At 42.9% G+C, this 15,231-nt stretch overlaps 1 protein-coding gene across 1 annotated transcript in view; it reads right to left on the reverse strand.

The window, feature by feature from the left end:
- Window positions 1-11,012, reverse strand: part of TNFRSF21 (TNF receptor superfamily member 21) — an 80,143-nt gene extending 69,131 nt beyond the window's left edge. The window contains exon 1 of the mRNA XM_004044149.4: window positions 10,403-11,012. Within this exon, the coding sequence (XP_004044197.2) occupies window positions 10,403-10,498 (96 nt within the window). The 5' untranslated portion in view covers window positions 10,499-11,012. The remainder of the gene's footprint in view (window positions 1-10,402) is intronic.
- Between the last annotated feature and the right edge of the window lie 4,219 nt (window positions 11,013-15,231).

Raw genomic sequence — 15,231 nt, forward strand, 5'->3', positions numbered from 1 at the left:
ACACTAAAGTCCGAAAAGTCAACAAACCCAATATTTAAAACATCACATAGAAAATTCAAAGTTATCAGAATAGTTCATTGCAAAGAGATCAATTTCTGTTAAAATGAACAGCACCAACAAAATGAAAATATTCTCAGACACAAACAAAGAAAAAGGTTTAAAAATATAAATCTCGGCTGGGTGCAGTGGCTCACACCTGTAATCCCAACACTTTGGGAGGCGAGGCAGGAGGATCACTTGAGGTCAGGAGTTTGAGACCAGCCAACATGGCCAACATGGTGAAACCCCGCCTCTACTAAAAATACAAAAATTAGCCAGGCAGGGTGGTGCACGCTGTAATCCCAGCTACTCAGGAGGCTGAGGGAGGAAAATCGCTTGAACCTGGGAGGAAGAGGTTGCAGTGAGCTGAGATCACGCCACCTGCACACCAGCCTGGGGGACAGAGCGAGACTCTGTCTCAAAAATAAAAACATAAATCTCAACTTTTATGTTATTAAGTATAATAATATTACAAGTAGAATGTAAAATAAAACTAAAAATGTATATAGAGAATTCATGCAAATGTGGCTAACATAACCCCTTCTCAATAGTTATGACAGAGGGCTACATGAGTACATAATTACAAAGGTGATCATCCTATGGATAAATGTTTGATATCCCTAGGAGTTATTGAAATTCAAATTTGCACCCAAGGACCCTGACATAACTATATTAAAGCAGCATAAACAAATTAAAATTATAAACTCCAATATTGGCAGGCTTGTGGGCTAGAAAGCACATTTATAGGTGGCTGGTGGCATTCTAAATTAATTCAGTTCTTCTGGGCTACAATCTGGCAAATTCAGTTCTTCTGGACTACAATCTGGCAATGTGCAGCAAAAGCCATAAAACTGTTCATTTATTTCCTTTGACCCAGCAATTCCACTTTGAGGAACACACCTTGGTGAAACAACCAATAAGGAAAAAGAGCAATTGGTTTATACAGAGACAACTTCATTAGTGCTGCTTGCAGTGGAAGACCAAAGAGACAGCAAGCCAAGCATCCAACAACAGTAGAATGGCTCAACACAGTGCCAACTGGAGGGGATAGAGCTATTAAAAAGTGGCAGCCATAAAGGCTTGAACTGACGTGAATCACAGGCACCTCAAAATTACTCAATACGCATCCAAACTTAAGGCCTCTCAGTTTCACCCACTGCTCCCCAAGCCTTCTCTTTCAAAGTAATCAGACCACCATAGACTGCTCAATGTGGGAACCTAGGAATCAACCTTGATCACTGCTTTCGATATCACCTGCTCCTTCCTATCTCACCATCAGCAAATCTCTCCAAAATTTCTATCTAGTAATCCCCATCTTCATTGTCACTGCTCTAGCACCATCATCTCTGCCCTGAATTACTGTAAAAGGTGCTAACTGGCCTCCAGCTTCTATGCTCCCCTTCTCTAATCCATTCTCCACAGAACTGCCAGTGAGTTTTTATTTTTTTTAATTGCATTCAAGTCATAGTATTACCCTGCTTCCCACTGCACTCTGAATGATGTCCTGATCCCTTAAAGGATCCTGTATGATATGGCCCCTGCCTGCCTTTTCAAGCTCGATCCATTGTCCCCATTCACTGAGCACCAACCACCGTAATCTTTCTATTCTCTGAACATGTAGGCTCTTTCCTCCCTCTGGGCCATCCCACATACTGTTCCTTCCTCCTGGCATACTCTTCCCTCTGTTCTTTAAAAGGCTGATTCTTATTAAGCATCACCCCTTTTACGACATCCAAGAAGGAAAGCCCATGAATAGCTTTTCATATCATATACCCAAAGTCTAGCAATGCCTGACATTTAATAGACGTCCCATAAATTTTATTAAATGGATAAAATATAAATATATCTCTGTAAGATAACAGAAAATAGCTGCACTAAGAAAAGCAGAACACAAGCAGGTACATACACATTAGTTTTAACTATACATAAATACTATAAACAAAGGGAATTGAATTGAAATGACACATAAAGAGAATTCTACACCCACTAGGTTCTTCTAGTCTGACAACTTACATAAGTTTAAATTGTTCTTTCTTAATAACTCATCTATCCTTCAGTTGTTGTTCAAAGTACTGAGATGTAACGCTAGCTCCAACTACCCTCTAACTTGACTAGAATGAATGAACAGTTAGTTTAAATCAAGATCCTTCTGAAATTCATTAATCATTTATTGCTTAACTGTTATGTGTCAGGACATTGAGCCAGAAACACAATGATGAAGAGCATATTGTCTTTGAGAAGCTGAAAAACAATATTAGCCCTGAGCTTTTCAAATGAGGAAACACACACAAACCTTGTCTATTTTGTTATTTTTCCTTGACCAGGTCTGCAAGGTTTAAACCCAAGAGGAGAGAGGAGTCATGGACTTCTACACATAAAGGAATAGCAAAGATTGAATCATGATATAGTTAGGATGTATGTCCTCTCCAAATCTCATGCTGACATGTGATCCACAATGTTGGAGGTGGAGTCTTATGGGAGGTGTTTGGGTCATGAGGTGGATCTGTCATGAACGGCTTGGCGTTGTCCCATTGGTGATAACTGAGTTCTCCGTTAATTCCTACCAGAGCTGGTTGCTTAAAGAGCCTAGCACTTCCTTCCCTCTCTCTTGCTCCCTCTCTCACCATGTGACACACCAGCCGCCCTTCCGTTCTGCCATGACTAAAAGCTTCCTGAGGCCTTACCAGAAGCCAAACAGATGCTAAATCCATGCTTCTTGTACAGCCTGCAGAACCATGAGTGAAATAAACCTCTTTTCTTTATAAATGACCCAGTCTTGGGTATTCCTTTATAGCATCGCAAAACGGATTAATAAAAATATCCAGCTAAATTATTCTGGGGACCTGTTACCATTTGCCTTGGAATCTCTTTCTTCCTTCCCAACACCCCCACCTCTCCCAATCCTGGGCAAGCTGACCTGTCCATATATAGGATGAAATCAAACAATGGTCTTGTCCCAAAGGTTATTTGGGAGACCAGAATTCCAACCTGTTTTCCAGGACAAATGATTAAATAATTTCCTCTCACCCTTTGCGTTTTCCTAGTTTACTCAGTCTCTACAACCTACGAAGCGATGTTTAAAAGCTTACTTAAGCGAGTGCTACCAGTCAGTATGATAAACCACACACAAACACATGACCTCTGACACCCCTCAAATCACGGAGTTAAACCGGTTTCTAAGAGACCTGAAACGAAAAGTGAAAAAAAGGAAATACTAATAACAGATGGTACAAGCCCGTGAACTTATCCTATACAAATAACTAGGCTGACAGCAAAGAAAACCCTAAAAGGTCCTCAAGTTCTCAGGATAAGTGAGTTGAAACTACATTGCTAAGCAGAACCCATGTCACACCGTTACTCACTAAACAAATATTTTTCAAAATGACCCAAGTAGCAGGAAAGCAAAGGATCCATTCCCTATTTATAACATTTCAATTTGAAGGAGTATCTTTCCATCTTAGCCGTGGCACCCTTGCCCGTCAGAGTCACACCATAGGAAAATGCTTACCAATGACTGCACACCCTTCCCTTTCAATCCACACACAGGTTGCTCTCAGTTTATAACCAGCAGTTTTAGCTAAACTTCCAAGCACCATCGTAGAGCAGAACTGCTCATTAAATTTCTGGAAAGAGAATGTTCAACTCTTGGGTAAAGTCATTCTCTTTACAGAAAACAAAATTCTGGTAAATTAAGGTGACCTCTCTCCTACCAACAACTTGCAAAAAAAGCAGTGTGCACAAAGCCACACTAACCTAGATTTAAACCCTCTCTCCAGCAGTTGCCAACTGCATGACCATAAGATTTCTCAAACTCCATTCCCTTATCTGTAAAATGGGGCTAATGCTACTACCTCATAGACTTGTCAGATGTACTGAGATCATTTGTAGAAGGTATTCAACACAATGTCAAAGATAAGTACTCAATAAATAAGAGGCAGTGATAGCAATATCAATGATTAATATTAACACCCACTTGCTTATTTCTCCCCTCTGGGCTTTCAGAGCTGAAGCCCTATTGAATCCACAGCTGCTCTCATTTGATTCCAGGACTCATGGACTCACTCCTCTCCACTCTCCTAAATCCATTAAGCTCATGTTCCTTTTCCCAAAACAGATAGATTTGCAAGGGCACCAAGCAACAGAGCCACACAGCAGTACTGACAGCAGACGAACAAATAGAAAAGTATATAAAGATTAGATAATGAGCCTTGCTATGACTTAGCTTACTAAGTGCCCCCCTTACTTTTCTTGTTTTTATTTTTGTGTAGCACAAAGTCTTAGGTATAATTTTTAAATATGAAGCCACAGGGCAATGTCCTGATCCCCACCCACACCCTGCTCAGTCCCACACCTGCCTGAGATCTCTCTGAGCGCAACTTTCCCACCACTGCACACATCTGTCATCTCCAAAGCCAGGATACTGACAAGAAAATCTTCTGGTGGCCTTTAGCACCTCTCAAGAACAGTGAGATCACTATTGCTCACTGATCTCACTGAGATCACTACTGCTCACTGATCTCACTGAGATCACTATTGCTTACTATTGCTTTGAGTCAACAGCATAAGTATCAGTGAACCCCACCTCTGTACAGCCCTCAGTCCTGCCTGTACTCACTGATATCTGCCAGGTTCCTCCCAGGTTATAACCTCTACCCAAGCTCCTCTCCTCTTGGATTCAGGCTACAAATGAAGGTGGTAAGAAAGCTGGGTGGCAGCATGCAAGCCAATTTAGGATTCCCATTTTATTTTTTGGTATTTGACAAACACAAACACTGGGGCAAGGCCAGTATTTATTCATGATCTCGCCCCTATCCTAAATAATCAAAGCTCAGCAGCTGTTGCTGCTACAGCCACAAGGCCCAGCCTTCTGCTAATGCTAAATGAGGATTCAACTTTGGGAACCAAATTGATTCCTATTATGGCTCCCATTGTCATTCTGTCAAACAGACATGTCTTTGCCTAATGGTCCACACTGAGTCAGCTCCAAGTGATCACTGGACACATGCCCAAAGCTCTGAGATAACCTGGGCTCTTCTTGTCACAGAAGAGAAGCACCTGAGTTTGCCAAGAAGTTGCTGGTGACCTGGCATCACCGGAATTTGCCAGGCCTGCTTGGGGAAAGAAAGCCAACAGAATATTAGTGCTTTCTGGAAAATAAGCACAAGGAAAAGTCACTCAATTCATACCAGCCCCTGAATAGTAATGATCTGATAATGCACCGGATCATTTCGTGTCACCAAAAAAAAAAACCAAAAAAAAAAAAGATGTTTCTTTAAGGCAATTAGAGTTTACATGCTTTATGAAGGACCAGCTGAACACAAAATTAATTTGCAAACTGTCTATGCAGCCTCCAAAGAGGCTTCACCTCTCATCTTCGTGGATATAGTTGCCTGCAAAGTTAAAGTGTGATGTCTCCACATTCTGGTCTACAATGCAGAAAGGACAAAGACCACCTGCCAGAGCCAGCCCAGAAGCTCCCACCTATTTGTTCTGACCCAATAATAGCATACCTGGAGAAAAGGACTGTCTTCAAACTGCCCCAGAATATACAGCATTAACTGTGCTTACCATCTCCTGCTTGATAGACTTTGTCTACATTTAGCCACACTAAAATATGTCATGCAGGCATTTGGTGGATATATGCCTTTTCAAGCCTCCCTTTTTTCCCTTCCCAACTTAAGGTAGTCCTCAAATCCCATTTACGAGGAATTTTTTTTATTGCTAATTTGATTTACTTGTGTAGTTTATTTACACTAGAGGTGTGTTTGTTTTGTAGTGGACTTGGGGAAGATTCAAACATATGCCTTCAGAAACAGTTCAGATGACAGGGCTCAATTCCATTATACACATTTTGACTGTAATGATAACTCATGGGGTCGGTCAGGACTCCTGCATTCCAGCACAGGTTCTGCCCTCCCCATTTCTCTGATTAGAAGTTGCTTTCTCTACTGAGGCTAATGTATGTCATTCTCAGATTTGAAAGTTGTTTTTTTTTTTTTTTCTCTTATTCTCAGACTAAGAGCCAAAGTTACTTCAGGTATTTTAAAGATTTTAACATCAATCATATTTTGTGTATTAAGGTAAGTATACTACATTCATCCAGTGATTCCATATGAGCGAGTAAAACCCAACCAGCACTGGTGATGGCCATGCTCATTTTATATACCATACAAATTGTACCTTCATGGCAAGATCCAAATCCCAATTCATCCCTGGGTTCCCACTGCCCAGAATAGTGCCTCACTTAGAAAGGGTGCTTGATGCAGTTTCATTTGTAAACATGAAAAAGCAGTCACTTCCCCAGTAGAGTATTTTTTTTCTCTCAACCAAAAAATACAGGGTGTTAAATCAGTATTTTTTATGCTCCCTTCCAGCTTTCACATTCTAGGATTGTAGAGCTAAGATATATAGGAGGGAGAAAATCTTTTGGATATAATATCAGCTCTAATTTAAAGTTCTGCTTGAATTTGCCACCAAGTCTTGACATGATTCAGAACTTCAGCCCCCACCAGACCACTCCACACCTGCCCAAACAGCCAAAGTGAATTGCCAATGTACGAGGTAATGTACTTTGATAAATGATGGTCAGGAGGTAGCACTAAGCTACATGTCTAGTTTCAGTAACAGAGAAAAACACTATTACTTGGCACTTTCTAGGCAAACGCACAGCTGGACAGGCTATAACAGCAAATAGCCCTCTATCCGGAATTCATAATGCTTGCAAAAGAGTTTTCTAAAACTTCAGACCTTATATCCTTACCAATTATGGCTCCCTTCTCTTCTGAGGACCTCACTGCCAAAATCCTATCTATGCAGTTAAAGCGAGCTCCCCGAGGGCAAGGGGCATCTCTGACTAAGTAGTGTCACTCTGGGCAAGCCATTCTAGAGCATTCCTTATCACTGGCACAAACCTAAAGCTCTCATGGATCTTGTCTCTGCCTTACAGAGATATGATATAGCAAGGGTAAGTGTCTCAGGCAGAATAGTACAATTGGTAAAGTCAAGATGGTGGAAGGTAAGCTTAGATTCTGAAGACAAAGCACAATCATGCACACTAGACTTACTGGGGGTCAAGCAACAAGAATGTTTTGTCCACCTGAGCCCCAGACTTTTGAAGCCAGCTCTTGTCTTTCAGTGTATGTTTTACTTTCTATTATCATGCAGACATGATAATAGAAATAGAAGTGCAAGCAGCAAGAATACTTCCTTCCAAAGGCATTCTTGTAATTCTCATTCACGTTCTGTAACAAACCAAACCACCTTAACTTTTCCCCAGTGAGCCTTCTCTGTTGTTACATTTCATTATCAAGCAATTTGGACTTGTGAAACACGCAGTGTGGCACAGGGCTAAGGGAGGACATGAGCTGAAGAGCCAGGCAGTCCTGGGTTCTGGCCCCAGCAATATCACGTGCAAGCTGTGTGGCCTGGGACAAACCAATGAAGTTCTGGGAGCTTCCATTTTCTCAACTATAAAAAGGAGATAATATCACCTGCTTCACAAAGATGCTATGAATAAATGAGATACTATATACAAAGCACCTGGCATGTAGCAATTGCTCTCTCTATACATATACAATTGCTATATACGTGTGTATATATTATATTGTGTACCTATATATTTGTATTTTTATAAGCTTATAGTAAGTTATTTTTCATGCAGTTAGCCGGTCATGACAAACAAAAAGTCATAACACAAAAATGATGACAGTAAATATTATCACACAAAAAGGGAGATATTTGAAAGAAGAGCATTAAAAGACATAATAAATAGAACACTTTACTGGGATTATTACTTTTTAATCTAACTGTAATACGTGGGCAGGCCACTAACTTGCCCACCTCCCCCAGTAGTGTTCTGAGTACCCTGCCACATGTACCCAGGCTCCAGTACCTGATGTCCTTTATGTTCACATGGCCAAGGATCCCAATGGGATAAATACTTCTTGGAACAGTATCATGAGATCATCATTTTACACATTAACAAAGCCTGTCCTGTGGGCTTGGGCATGCAGAATAAGAATGTGAAAGACAAAAGGCATTTCCTCCCCACCCTGGATGGGGATTATAACATAGTCTCTACTGATTCCTGGCACACCCTCCAGTCACCCTTCAGGATGAAGGGCTGAACCTCATGCCATTTCATGAATTTACCTGAAGTCTTTTTAGCATAGCTAGCAGAAGAATAAGGAATCCTGTATTGGTTATCAACTTGAGACTGCTCCTAAGACCCATTATAAATTTTATTTTTTTCAAAGTAGCCAAACTTAAATTGTCAGGTCTTTAGTTGCAAATCCAGTGCACAATTTTTAGGGTAGGTTGAGTTTGATGACTTATTTTTTATTTTGGTTTTGGAGACAGGGTCTCACTCTGTCACTCAAGCTGGAGTGCCGTGGCATGGTCACAGCTCACTGCAGCCTCAACATCCTGGGCTCAAGCCATCCTCCCACCTCAGCCTCCTGAGTAGCTGGGCATACAGGTGCACACCACCGCCACACCCACCTAATTTCTTGTAGAGATGGGGTCTCACTATGTTGCCCAGGCAAATCTCGAACTCCTGGACTCAAGCAATCCTCCCACCTTGGCCTCCCAAAACGCTGGGATTACAGGCATAAGCCAGGGTGCCTAGCCTGATGATTCAAGAAAAGGAGCTGGGCCCTTTCTCAGTGAGTTAAGGCAACCTACCCTTTGATTACATCAAGACCTTTGTTTAATTACCCACCTCACGCTAAAAGGTAAAATAAATGGAGTATTGCACAATGACTTAAGATTTAATCTGGGAATGGACTCTGTGAGGCATATAATAATCAGATGTGTTGGAAGCACCTGAAACATAGTAGTGGATAGTAGCGGATCTAAAGCCGTGAAAAAGGAAATGATGATAGTTCTCACTCCACTGAACTAGGATCAGTGTTCCCATGGACCTAGATGTGTTTCTCTCCACACCAAGACTGTCAATCCAGGTTCATTGTCCCAAGAGACTCCCCGACTACTGCTTACCATCCACCACACTTGTTTCACTTGTTTCAAAGATATAAACCTTGGCCATGCCATTAATAAGTGGGCAGAAAAGAGTTTCTGAAGGGAGACTGGGACTTGCCTCATTATAAATGCTAACAGTAACAAACTTTTCTTTAGTCTCTCTCTTCCTCTTAAAACACACACACAAGGAACCAGAGTGTCTGTAGGATGAATTCCCAGGCCATAGCAACTGCAGTGTCCTGAGATCTAAGCAGTTCTTGGCTGGCCAGGCGTTAAGCCCTTTTGGGGAAGGAGACAGCAAGCCTGCTTTTCCCTTACACAGCCCTGTCGTGAAAACAAGCTCTTGTTTTTTGGGGGTTTTTTTGTTCGGTTTTTAGCTAAGAATTTCCATCCCTCCTGCAGTGATAAAAGATAGGCAAGGGAAGCTCAAGGGTTTGATCTCAAATTTTCTTCCACCTAACTTGCCCCTTCACCCCAATATTTGGAAATAAAGGGAGGTAATTTGGGGGAAGTTGAGGGTAAGTTTTTGGTCAAGATGATTGACCCGAGATGTGGATGCAGCTTAGGCGATGAGGGAGACTGCACCACCCTGCAGGGTCACCTGCCTAGCCACAGGTAAACGAGGGATAGGAAAGACTGTAGAAAATTCATCTTCCTTCACACACATCTCCTTCCCCCTCCCCCCATTCCAGTGCCAGCGCGCTGGCTGGCTGGAAGCCGGCGCTTTGGAGGCGCCGAAGAGTGGGTCTAAGGATGATATTTCGGCATGCAGAACCTGAGACCCCAGCCGAGCCAAGAGGGAAGAGAGAGGGTAAAGGGATTGAGGAGGGGGCGGCTTGCGCCCTGCTCGGGAATGTACCGCGCGACAGCACCCGGAGGTGTCCGGCGCGCACCGGTACCACTCTCTTCCACTGCGGTAGCATCCCGACATGACATTGCAGCTGCAACAAAGCGCCGGCCTCGGCCGGCCCTCGGAGCCCCACACCGCGGCGAGGCCCCACACCACGCAGAGGGGCAGTGGCCGATGGGTGGGGGGCTGTGGCTGCGGGCGTGGGGAGCGCGAGGTAGGCCGAGTAGGGGGAAAAGCCCTCAAATGCGCAGAAGCCGGGCGGCTACCTCTAGCGTCTCCTCCAGCAAAGCCAGACTGCAAGGAAAACAATTCGTCTTCATTCCCGAGCCCCGGCTGAGCCCTGAGATTCCCCCAAATAACCTAGTCGAGGCCCTCTGGTGTGTTGCCTTCCCTTGCAAACCCCTCAGTGCCCGTAACCCAGTCGGCCGGGCCCCGCGCCTCCCTAAGCCCCGGCCCGGAGACCCGCCCGGCTCCCGGAGAGCGGTTCCTTCTGCTCCGGCGCCGCCGCCACCCCCGGTCCACGCAAGCGCTCACCAGGAGAAGGGAGCCCGCGATCATCGTGGCTGTGGCTCGGCGGGCGATGCGGCTGCAGGAGGCGAGGGCGGTGCTGCTGCTCGCAGAGGTCCCCATGGCTGAACCGGGGACTCGCAGGGGCGCCCGGGGCGCGCGGGGCAGCTGGAATCGGCGGCTGCTTCTGCCCAGCGCCGCATCCACCGCCGCCTCCCGGGCCGGGAGCCCATCTACCTCCAACACCCCATGTGCACTGCTGCGGCCGGGCAGAGGAGGGAGGCGGCAAGGGAGGCTCTAGGGGCGCTCAGCACCTGCCCAGCGGCGCGGCCGCCCAGGCGGGGAGAAGCCGCCGCGACTGCAGCCCGCGTCTCCGGGTGCTCTCCTCCGACAGCGGCTGAGGAGAACCAGGGAGGAGGACTGGGCGCGAGAGAGCAAAGGAACAACTTCCCATAGCGAAGCTTCCAGCCACTGCCAACCACCCTCCTCCGCTGCCCAGACTGGCCGGCGAGGGACTGAGTCGGTGGCCACCGGGCGCAGGGACACACGTGGTGGCGCCGAAGGGGCGGGGGACCGGCCCTTTGTGATGTCACTCGGGAGGAGGCCGGGCTCTTTGTGCGGTTGGAAAGGCGAAGGCGTTCCAGGTAGAGAGGGGAGGGATAGGGTGCCGCTTGGCGTTCGCTGAGGAAATTGCACGCGCCTGTTGACCCAGGGAAAGCGCTGAGAAAGCATCTCACTCCTGATCTAACTTTACTTATTTTTTCCAAGATAATTCCAACTAAATTATTTCAGCTACATACGCCTTTCCATTGTTTCGGACACGATGATTAAATCAGAGAGCGATGGTGAATAGACCATAGAGCACTTAGATCAACTGCGTGACAAAAAAGGAGACCTGTGTGTTGCTTCTCAAACTTTGCTGCCCTGTGGAATCACCTGCAGAGTTCAAAACATATATATTGATTCTTGGGCCCCACCTCTAGAGACTCTGATTTAATTGGAACAGGACAGGATCTGGTCTGGGCATTGAGGTTTGTTGTTGTTGTTGTTTGTTTGTTTGTTTGTTTTTTAAGTTTTCAGGGTGATTTTAATATGGGGCAAAGATTTTAATTTTTTATATTTTAATCTTAATATGGGCTTATGAATGCAATTAAGGAAATCCAAACTAAAAGGATTTAAAACCCAGAGTCATTGGTGTTGGGTCCATGGATAGTCTTGGAGGGACTTTTGAACTCCTTGAAATGTATCAAAAGATGCATTTTCCTAATTTAAAAATCAAGAGTTTTGAATCGGATTATCCCTGAGATTTTTTTTAATCACCCTTCCCCCAAAAAATAATGCTAAAAATTTTTGAGTTGATTTCCAAATGTCAGGATGTGGGTGGTAGAATAGGTAGTATTCTGCTTCAGAAGGAGAACTGGAATATTCTCGTGGATGTTGGTATCTCACACACTTCTGAATGTAAGAGAGCACCTGTTATCCTTTTCTTTGTTTCACCTGGGGGAAGGCCGAGTCTCCTGACTGTGGCCACCATTTCTGGTATCGTGTTATCCATCATCTAGGTACTGACAGCACATGACACACTGTATTGATATTACCTCTTCAGCCATCCAGTCCACACCCCTCAATTGGGAGCCCTATGGTGCTGGGCTTATCCTAGGCTTCTTTGGTCCCATTTCAAAAGAATCACACTTTTTAAACTATCAGCTTCAAGATCCAACACCCAGTGCTAATAAAGATAACTTGCTAAGTCATAGGTACCAACTATTTGCTTTATTAGTTAACATGTTGTCCTTTGATTCTTTGTTCTATGCACACTTTGGTAGAAGCTAAAATTAATATGAGGGTTAATTCCAATCTATTATTTCAAACATTTGTCAGTATTGTCTATAAATGTTAGAGTGGGAAAAAAGCTACAATATATAACCTCTAGTGAAATTCAAAAAAGTTCTAGAAAATATTACCACTAATTATGGAGTTTTGGGGAGAGGATGATGGTTGGACTTGCCACTCTCTAGCTATTTTCAGAAGTTGAAAGAGTGAGGGATAGGTGCTGTGTTTTCATGCATAACTGTATCAATTTTTTCTTCAAAAATTCAAATGACTGGCCAATACTATTATAAGGTTGGGTTTTTTTTTTTTAAGAAGTTACATAGGTATTAAAGAGGAGGAGGAGTTTCAAATACGTTTTTATTTAGTCCATTTTACTCCTTGCATCCAAACTCACATTTTTCATGGTAATATATGATTGATTTGCTCTAAAGAGCTGGGCAACTTTAGAGTTTAGTGTCTGGGTTACTATGCAGGTATAAGAAGTTCTTCTCAACTATTTGTCTTCCTAAAACTAAAAGAAAATTGTTTATTAGTGCTTGGACCACTTTGAAACTTCATGAATTCCTGGTGTTCCATTGATCATATCAAGTTGAAATTTAATATACATTTTGAGAGATGAAAAAATTTACTCAATTCTGTTTACTACTAACATTTAAATACATGTCCCTCTATAGAGTGATAGATTATAGATAATTTGAATCTAGATGCAGTGTGAAATTTTATTACTTTGAATTGAAATGTATACATGCCTTCCATTTTGAAGTAACAATGCTGCAACCATTAAATAATTCATTGCCACATTTTCAATATGGTAACTTAGACATGTCTGTTTTCTGGGAAAGGATAAAAATTCAATGATACATAAGGAAGTTTCTTCCAAAGTTCCAAGGAAAGAGGAGATATGTGTTGATAAATCATAATTATAGCTAAATTTTAAAGTAAGGCCTAAATGAGTTAATCCAATGTCATCTTTGCCATAAAAATTACTCTGTCTCCACCCTCCATCCCACCTTTGGACTTTCTCTCTTTCTGCCAATGTTGTACAATTTTTCCAGTTTTCCAACCTCAAAAATCATTGCTAATTCTTTCCTCTTCCTTAGTACATTCCAATTAATGCTTTCCTAACCTTTCATTTTTTTCTATTTTATCTTTCTTGTTAAAAATCTGATATATACATCTGGATACTGAAGAAATCACCAGATTTACCATCTTGTCTTAATTACTTTTTTAACTTATCCTGCACACTTTCAGAAGGTCTAGTAAAATTTCATGTTCTTTATAATGAAAATAACAATTGTCCACATTTTGAGAAGTGACTGCTGCATGACAAACATCCTGAGCCGATCTATGAAGGAATGACAGAAAGTTGACAGGAAAATGCCAGCTCAGTTGGGGAGACCCTAACCCAGTGGCGCTAGAGGAATTAAAGACACACACACAGAAATATAGAGGTGTGAAGTGGGAAATCAGGGGTCACACAGCTTTCAGAGCTGAGAGCCCCGAACAGGGATTTACCCACATATTTATTAACAGCAAGCCAGTCATTAGCACTGTTTCTATAGATATTTGATTAACTAAAAGCATCCCTTATGGGAAACGAAGGGTGGGCTGAATTAAAGGAATAGGTTGGGCTAGTTAACTGCAGCAGGAGCATGTCCTTAAGGCACAGACCGCTCAAGCTATTGTTCGTGGCTTAAGAATGCCTTTAAGCGGTTTTCCGCCCTGGGTGGGCCAGGTGTTCCTTGCCCTCATTCCTGTAAACCTGCAACCTTCCAGCTTGGGCGTTAGGGCCATTATGAACATGTTACAGTGCAAAAGAGATTTTGTTTATGGCCAGTTTTGAGGCCAGTATATGGCCAGATTTTGGGGGGCCTGCTCCCAACATGTCCCCCTTCTGTGATTTGCAAATCGATAAAAGCAAAGGCAGCTTTGTCATGGTGAGCTACTTCTCGCAGGAGTCAGGATCCACATCTGCAAACTATACAAAGACAAACGACACAGATTAAAAACACAAACGTCATTGAAATCACAGAGCTTCCAAGTGTTTTTATCCATTGTAATGGGTTACTAGCTGCTAATTTGTCTGTAACTCTTTCAAGCACTCCAGTTCCTGGCATTAAGGTCAGGTGTGCCTGCGATGCTTTAAACATTTGTTCTTTTAATTTTAATTCCTTATGTTAAGCTCCTAGAGCGGGCCATATCATTTGAGGTTGAGGTGCTGCTATACCACCATGGTTCCAGGTAATAGGAACTTTTGCCGTACTTCTTATCATTTCTACCATCTGATCGTTTTGTTCAGATCATCTGAACATAGTGTGGCCGTGGCATGCAGACTGAGAGGTGCAATTCAAGCTAAACGTCCCCTTAGGGGACGAATTAATAATGATTCCATAGGAATCGTTGTGCAGCACCTCTGCCTGTTCTGCAATGCAATCTTCCTAAACAAGTACGTTCATTTTTTCTAACTGGGTCCAATCCTGTTTACAAATAGGTTTTTGTAAACCTATTCTGCCCCAATTTTTTTTGTAAACCTGATTCTGCCCCAATTATAGGAACAGAATCAGAAATCACATTAATAGGTATATCAAAAGCAGTCAATACCTCAGTTATAGCTACAAGCTCTGCTTTTTGAACTGAAGTATAGGGCATCTGAAAAACTTTACCTTTTGATCCAGAATAAGAAGCTTTACCATTACTAGACCCATCTGTAAAACAATGAAAACAGGCTGCACGTTGTTTACTGCAGGAATTGTAAATGCAAACCGTTCACAGTCTTGCTCAGCTAAAGGGATAGTAAAGAAACAATCTTTTAAATCTATGACTATGAAAGCCCAATTTTTTGGAATTATAGCAGGAGAAGGCAATCCTGGCTGTAATACTTCCATAGGTTATATAACTGAATTGATGGCTCTGAAGTCAGTTAACATTCTCCATTTACCTGATTTTTTCTTTTTTATTTATTTATTTATTTATTTTTTAATTGATCATTCTTGGGTGTTTCTCACAGAGGGGGATCTGGCAGG

The sequence above is a fragment of the Gorilla gorilla genome, chromosome 5 (genome assembly GCF_029281585.2).
Source record: "Gorilla gorilla gorilla isolate KB3781 chromosome 5, NHGRI_mGorGor1-v2.1_pri, whole genome shotgun sequence".
NCBI lineage: Eukaryota > Metazoa > Chordata > Mammalia > Primates > Hominidae > Gorilla > Gorilla gorilla.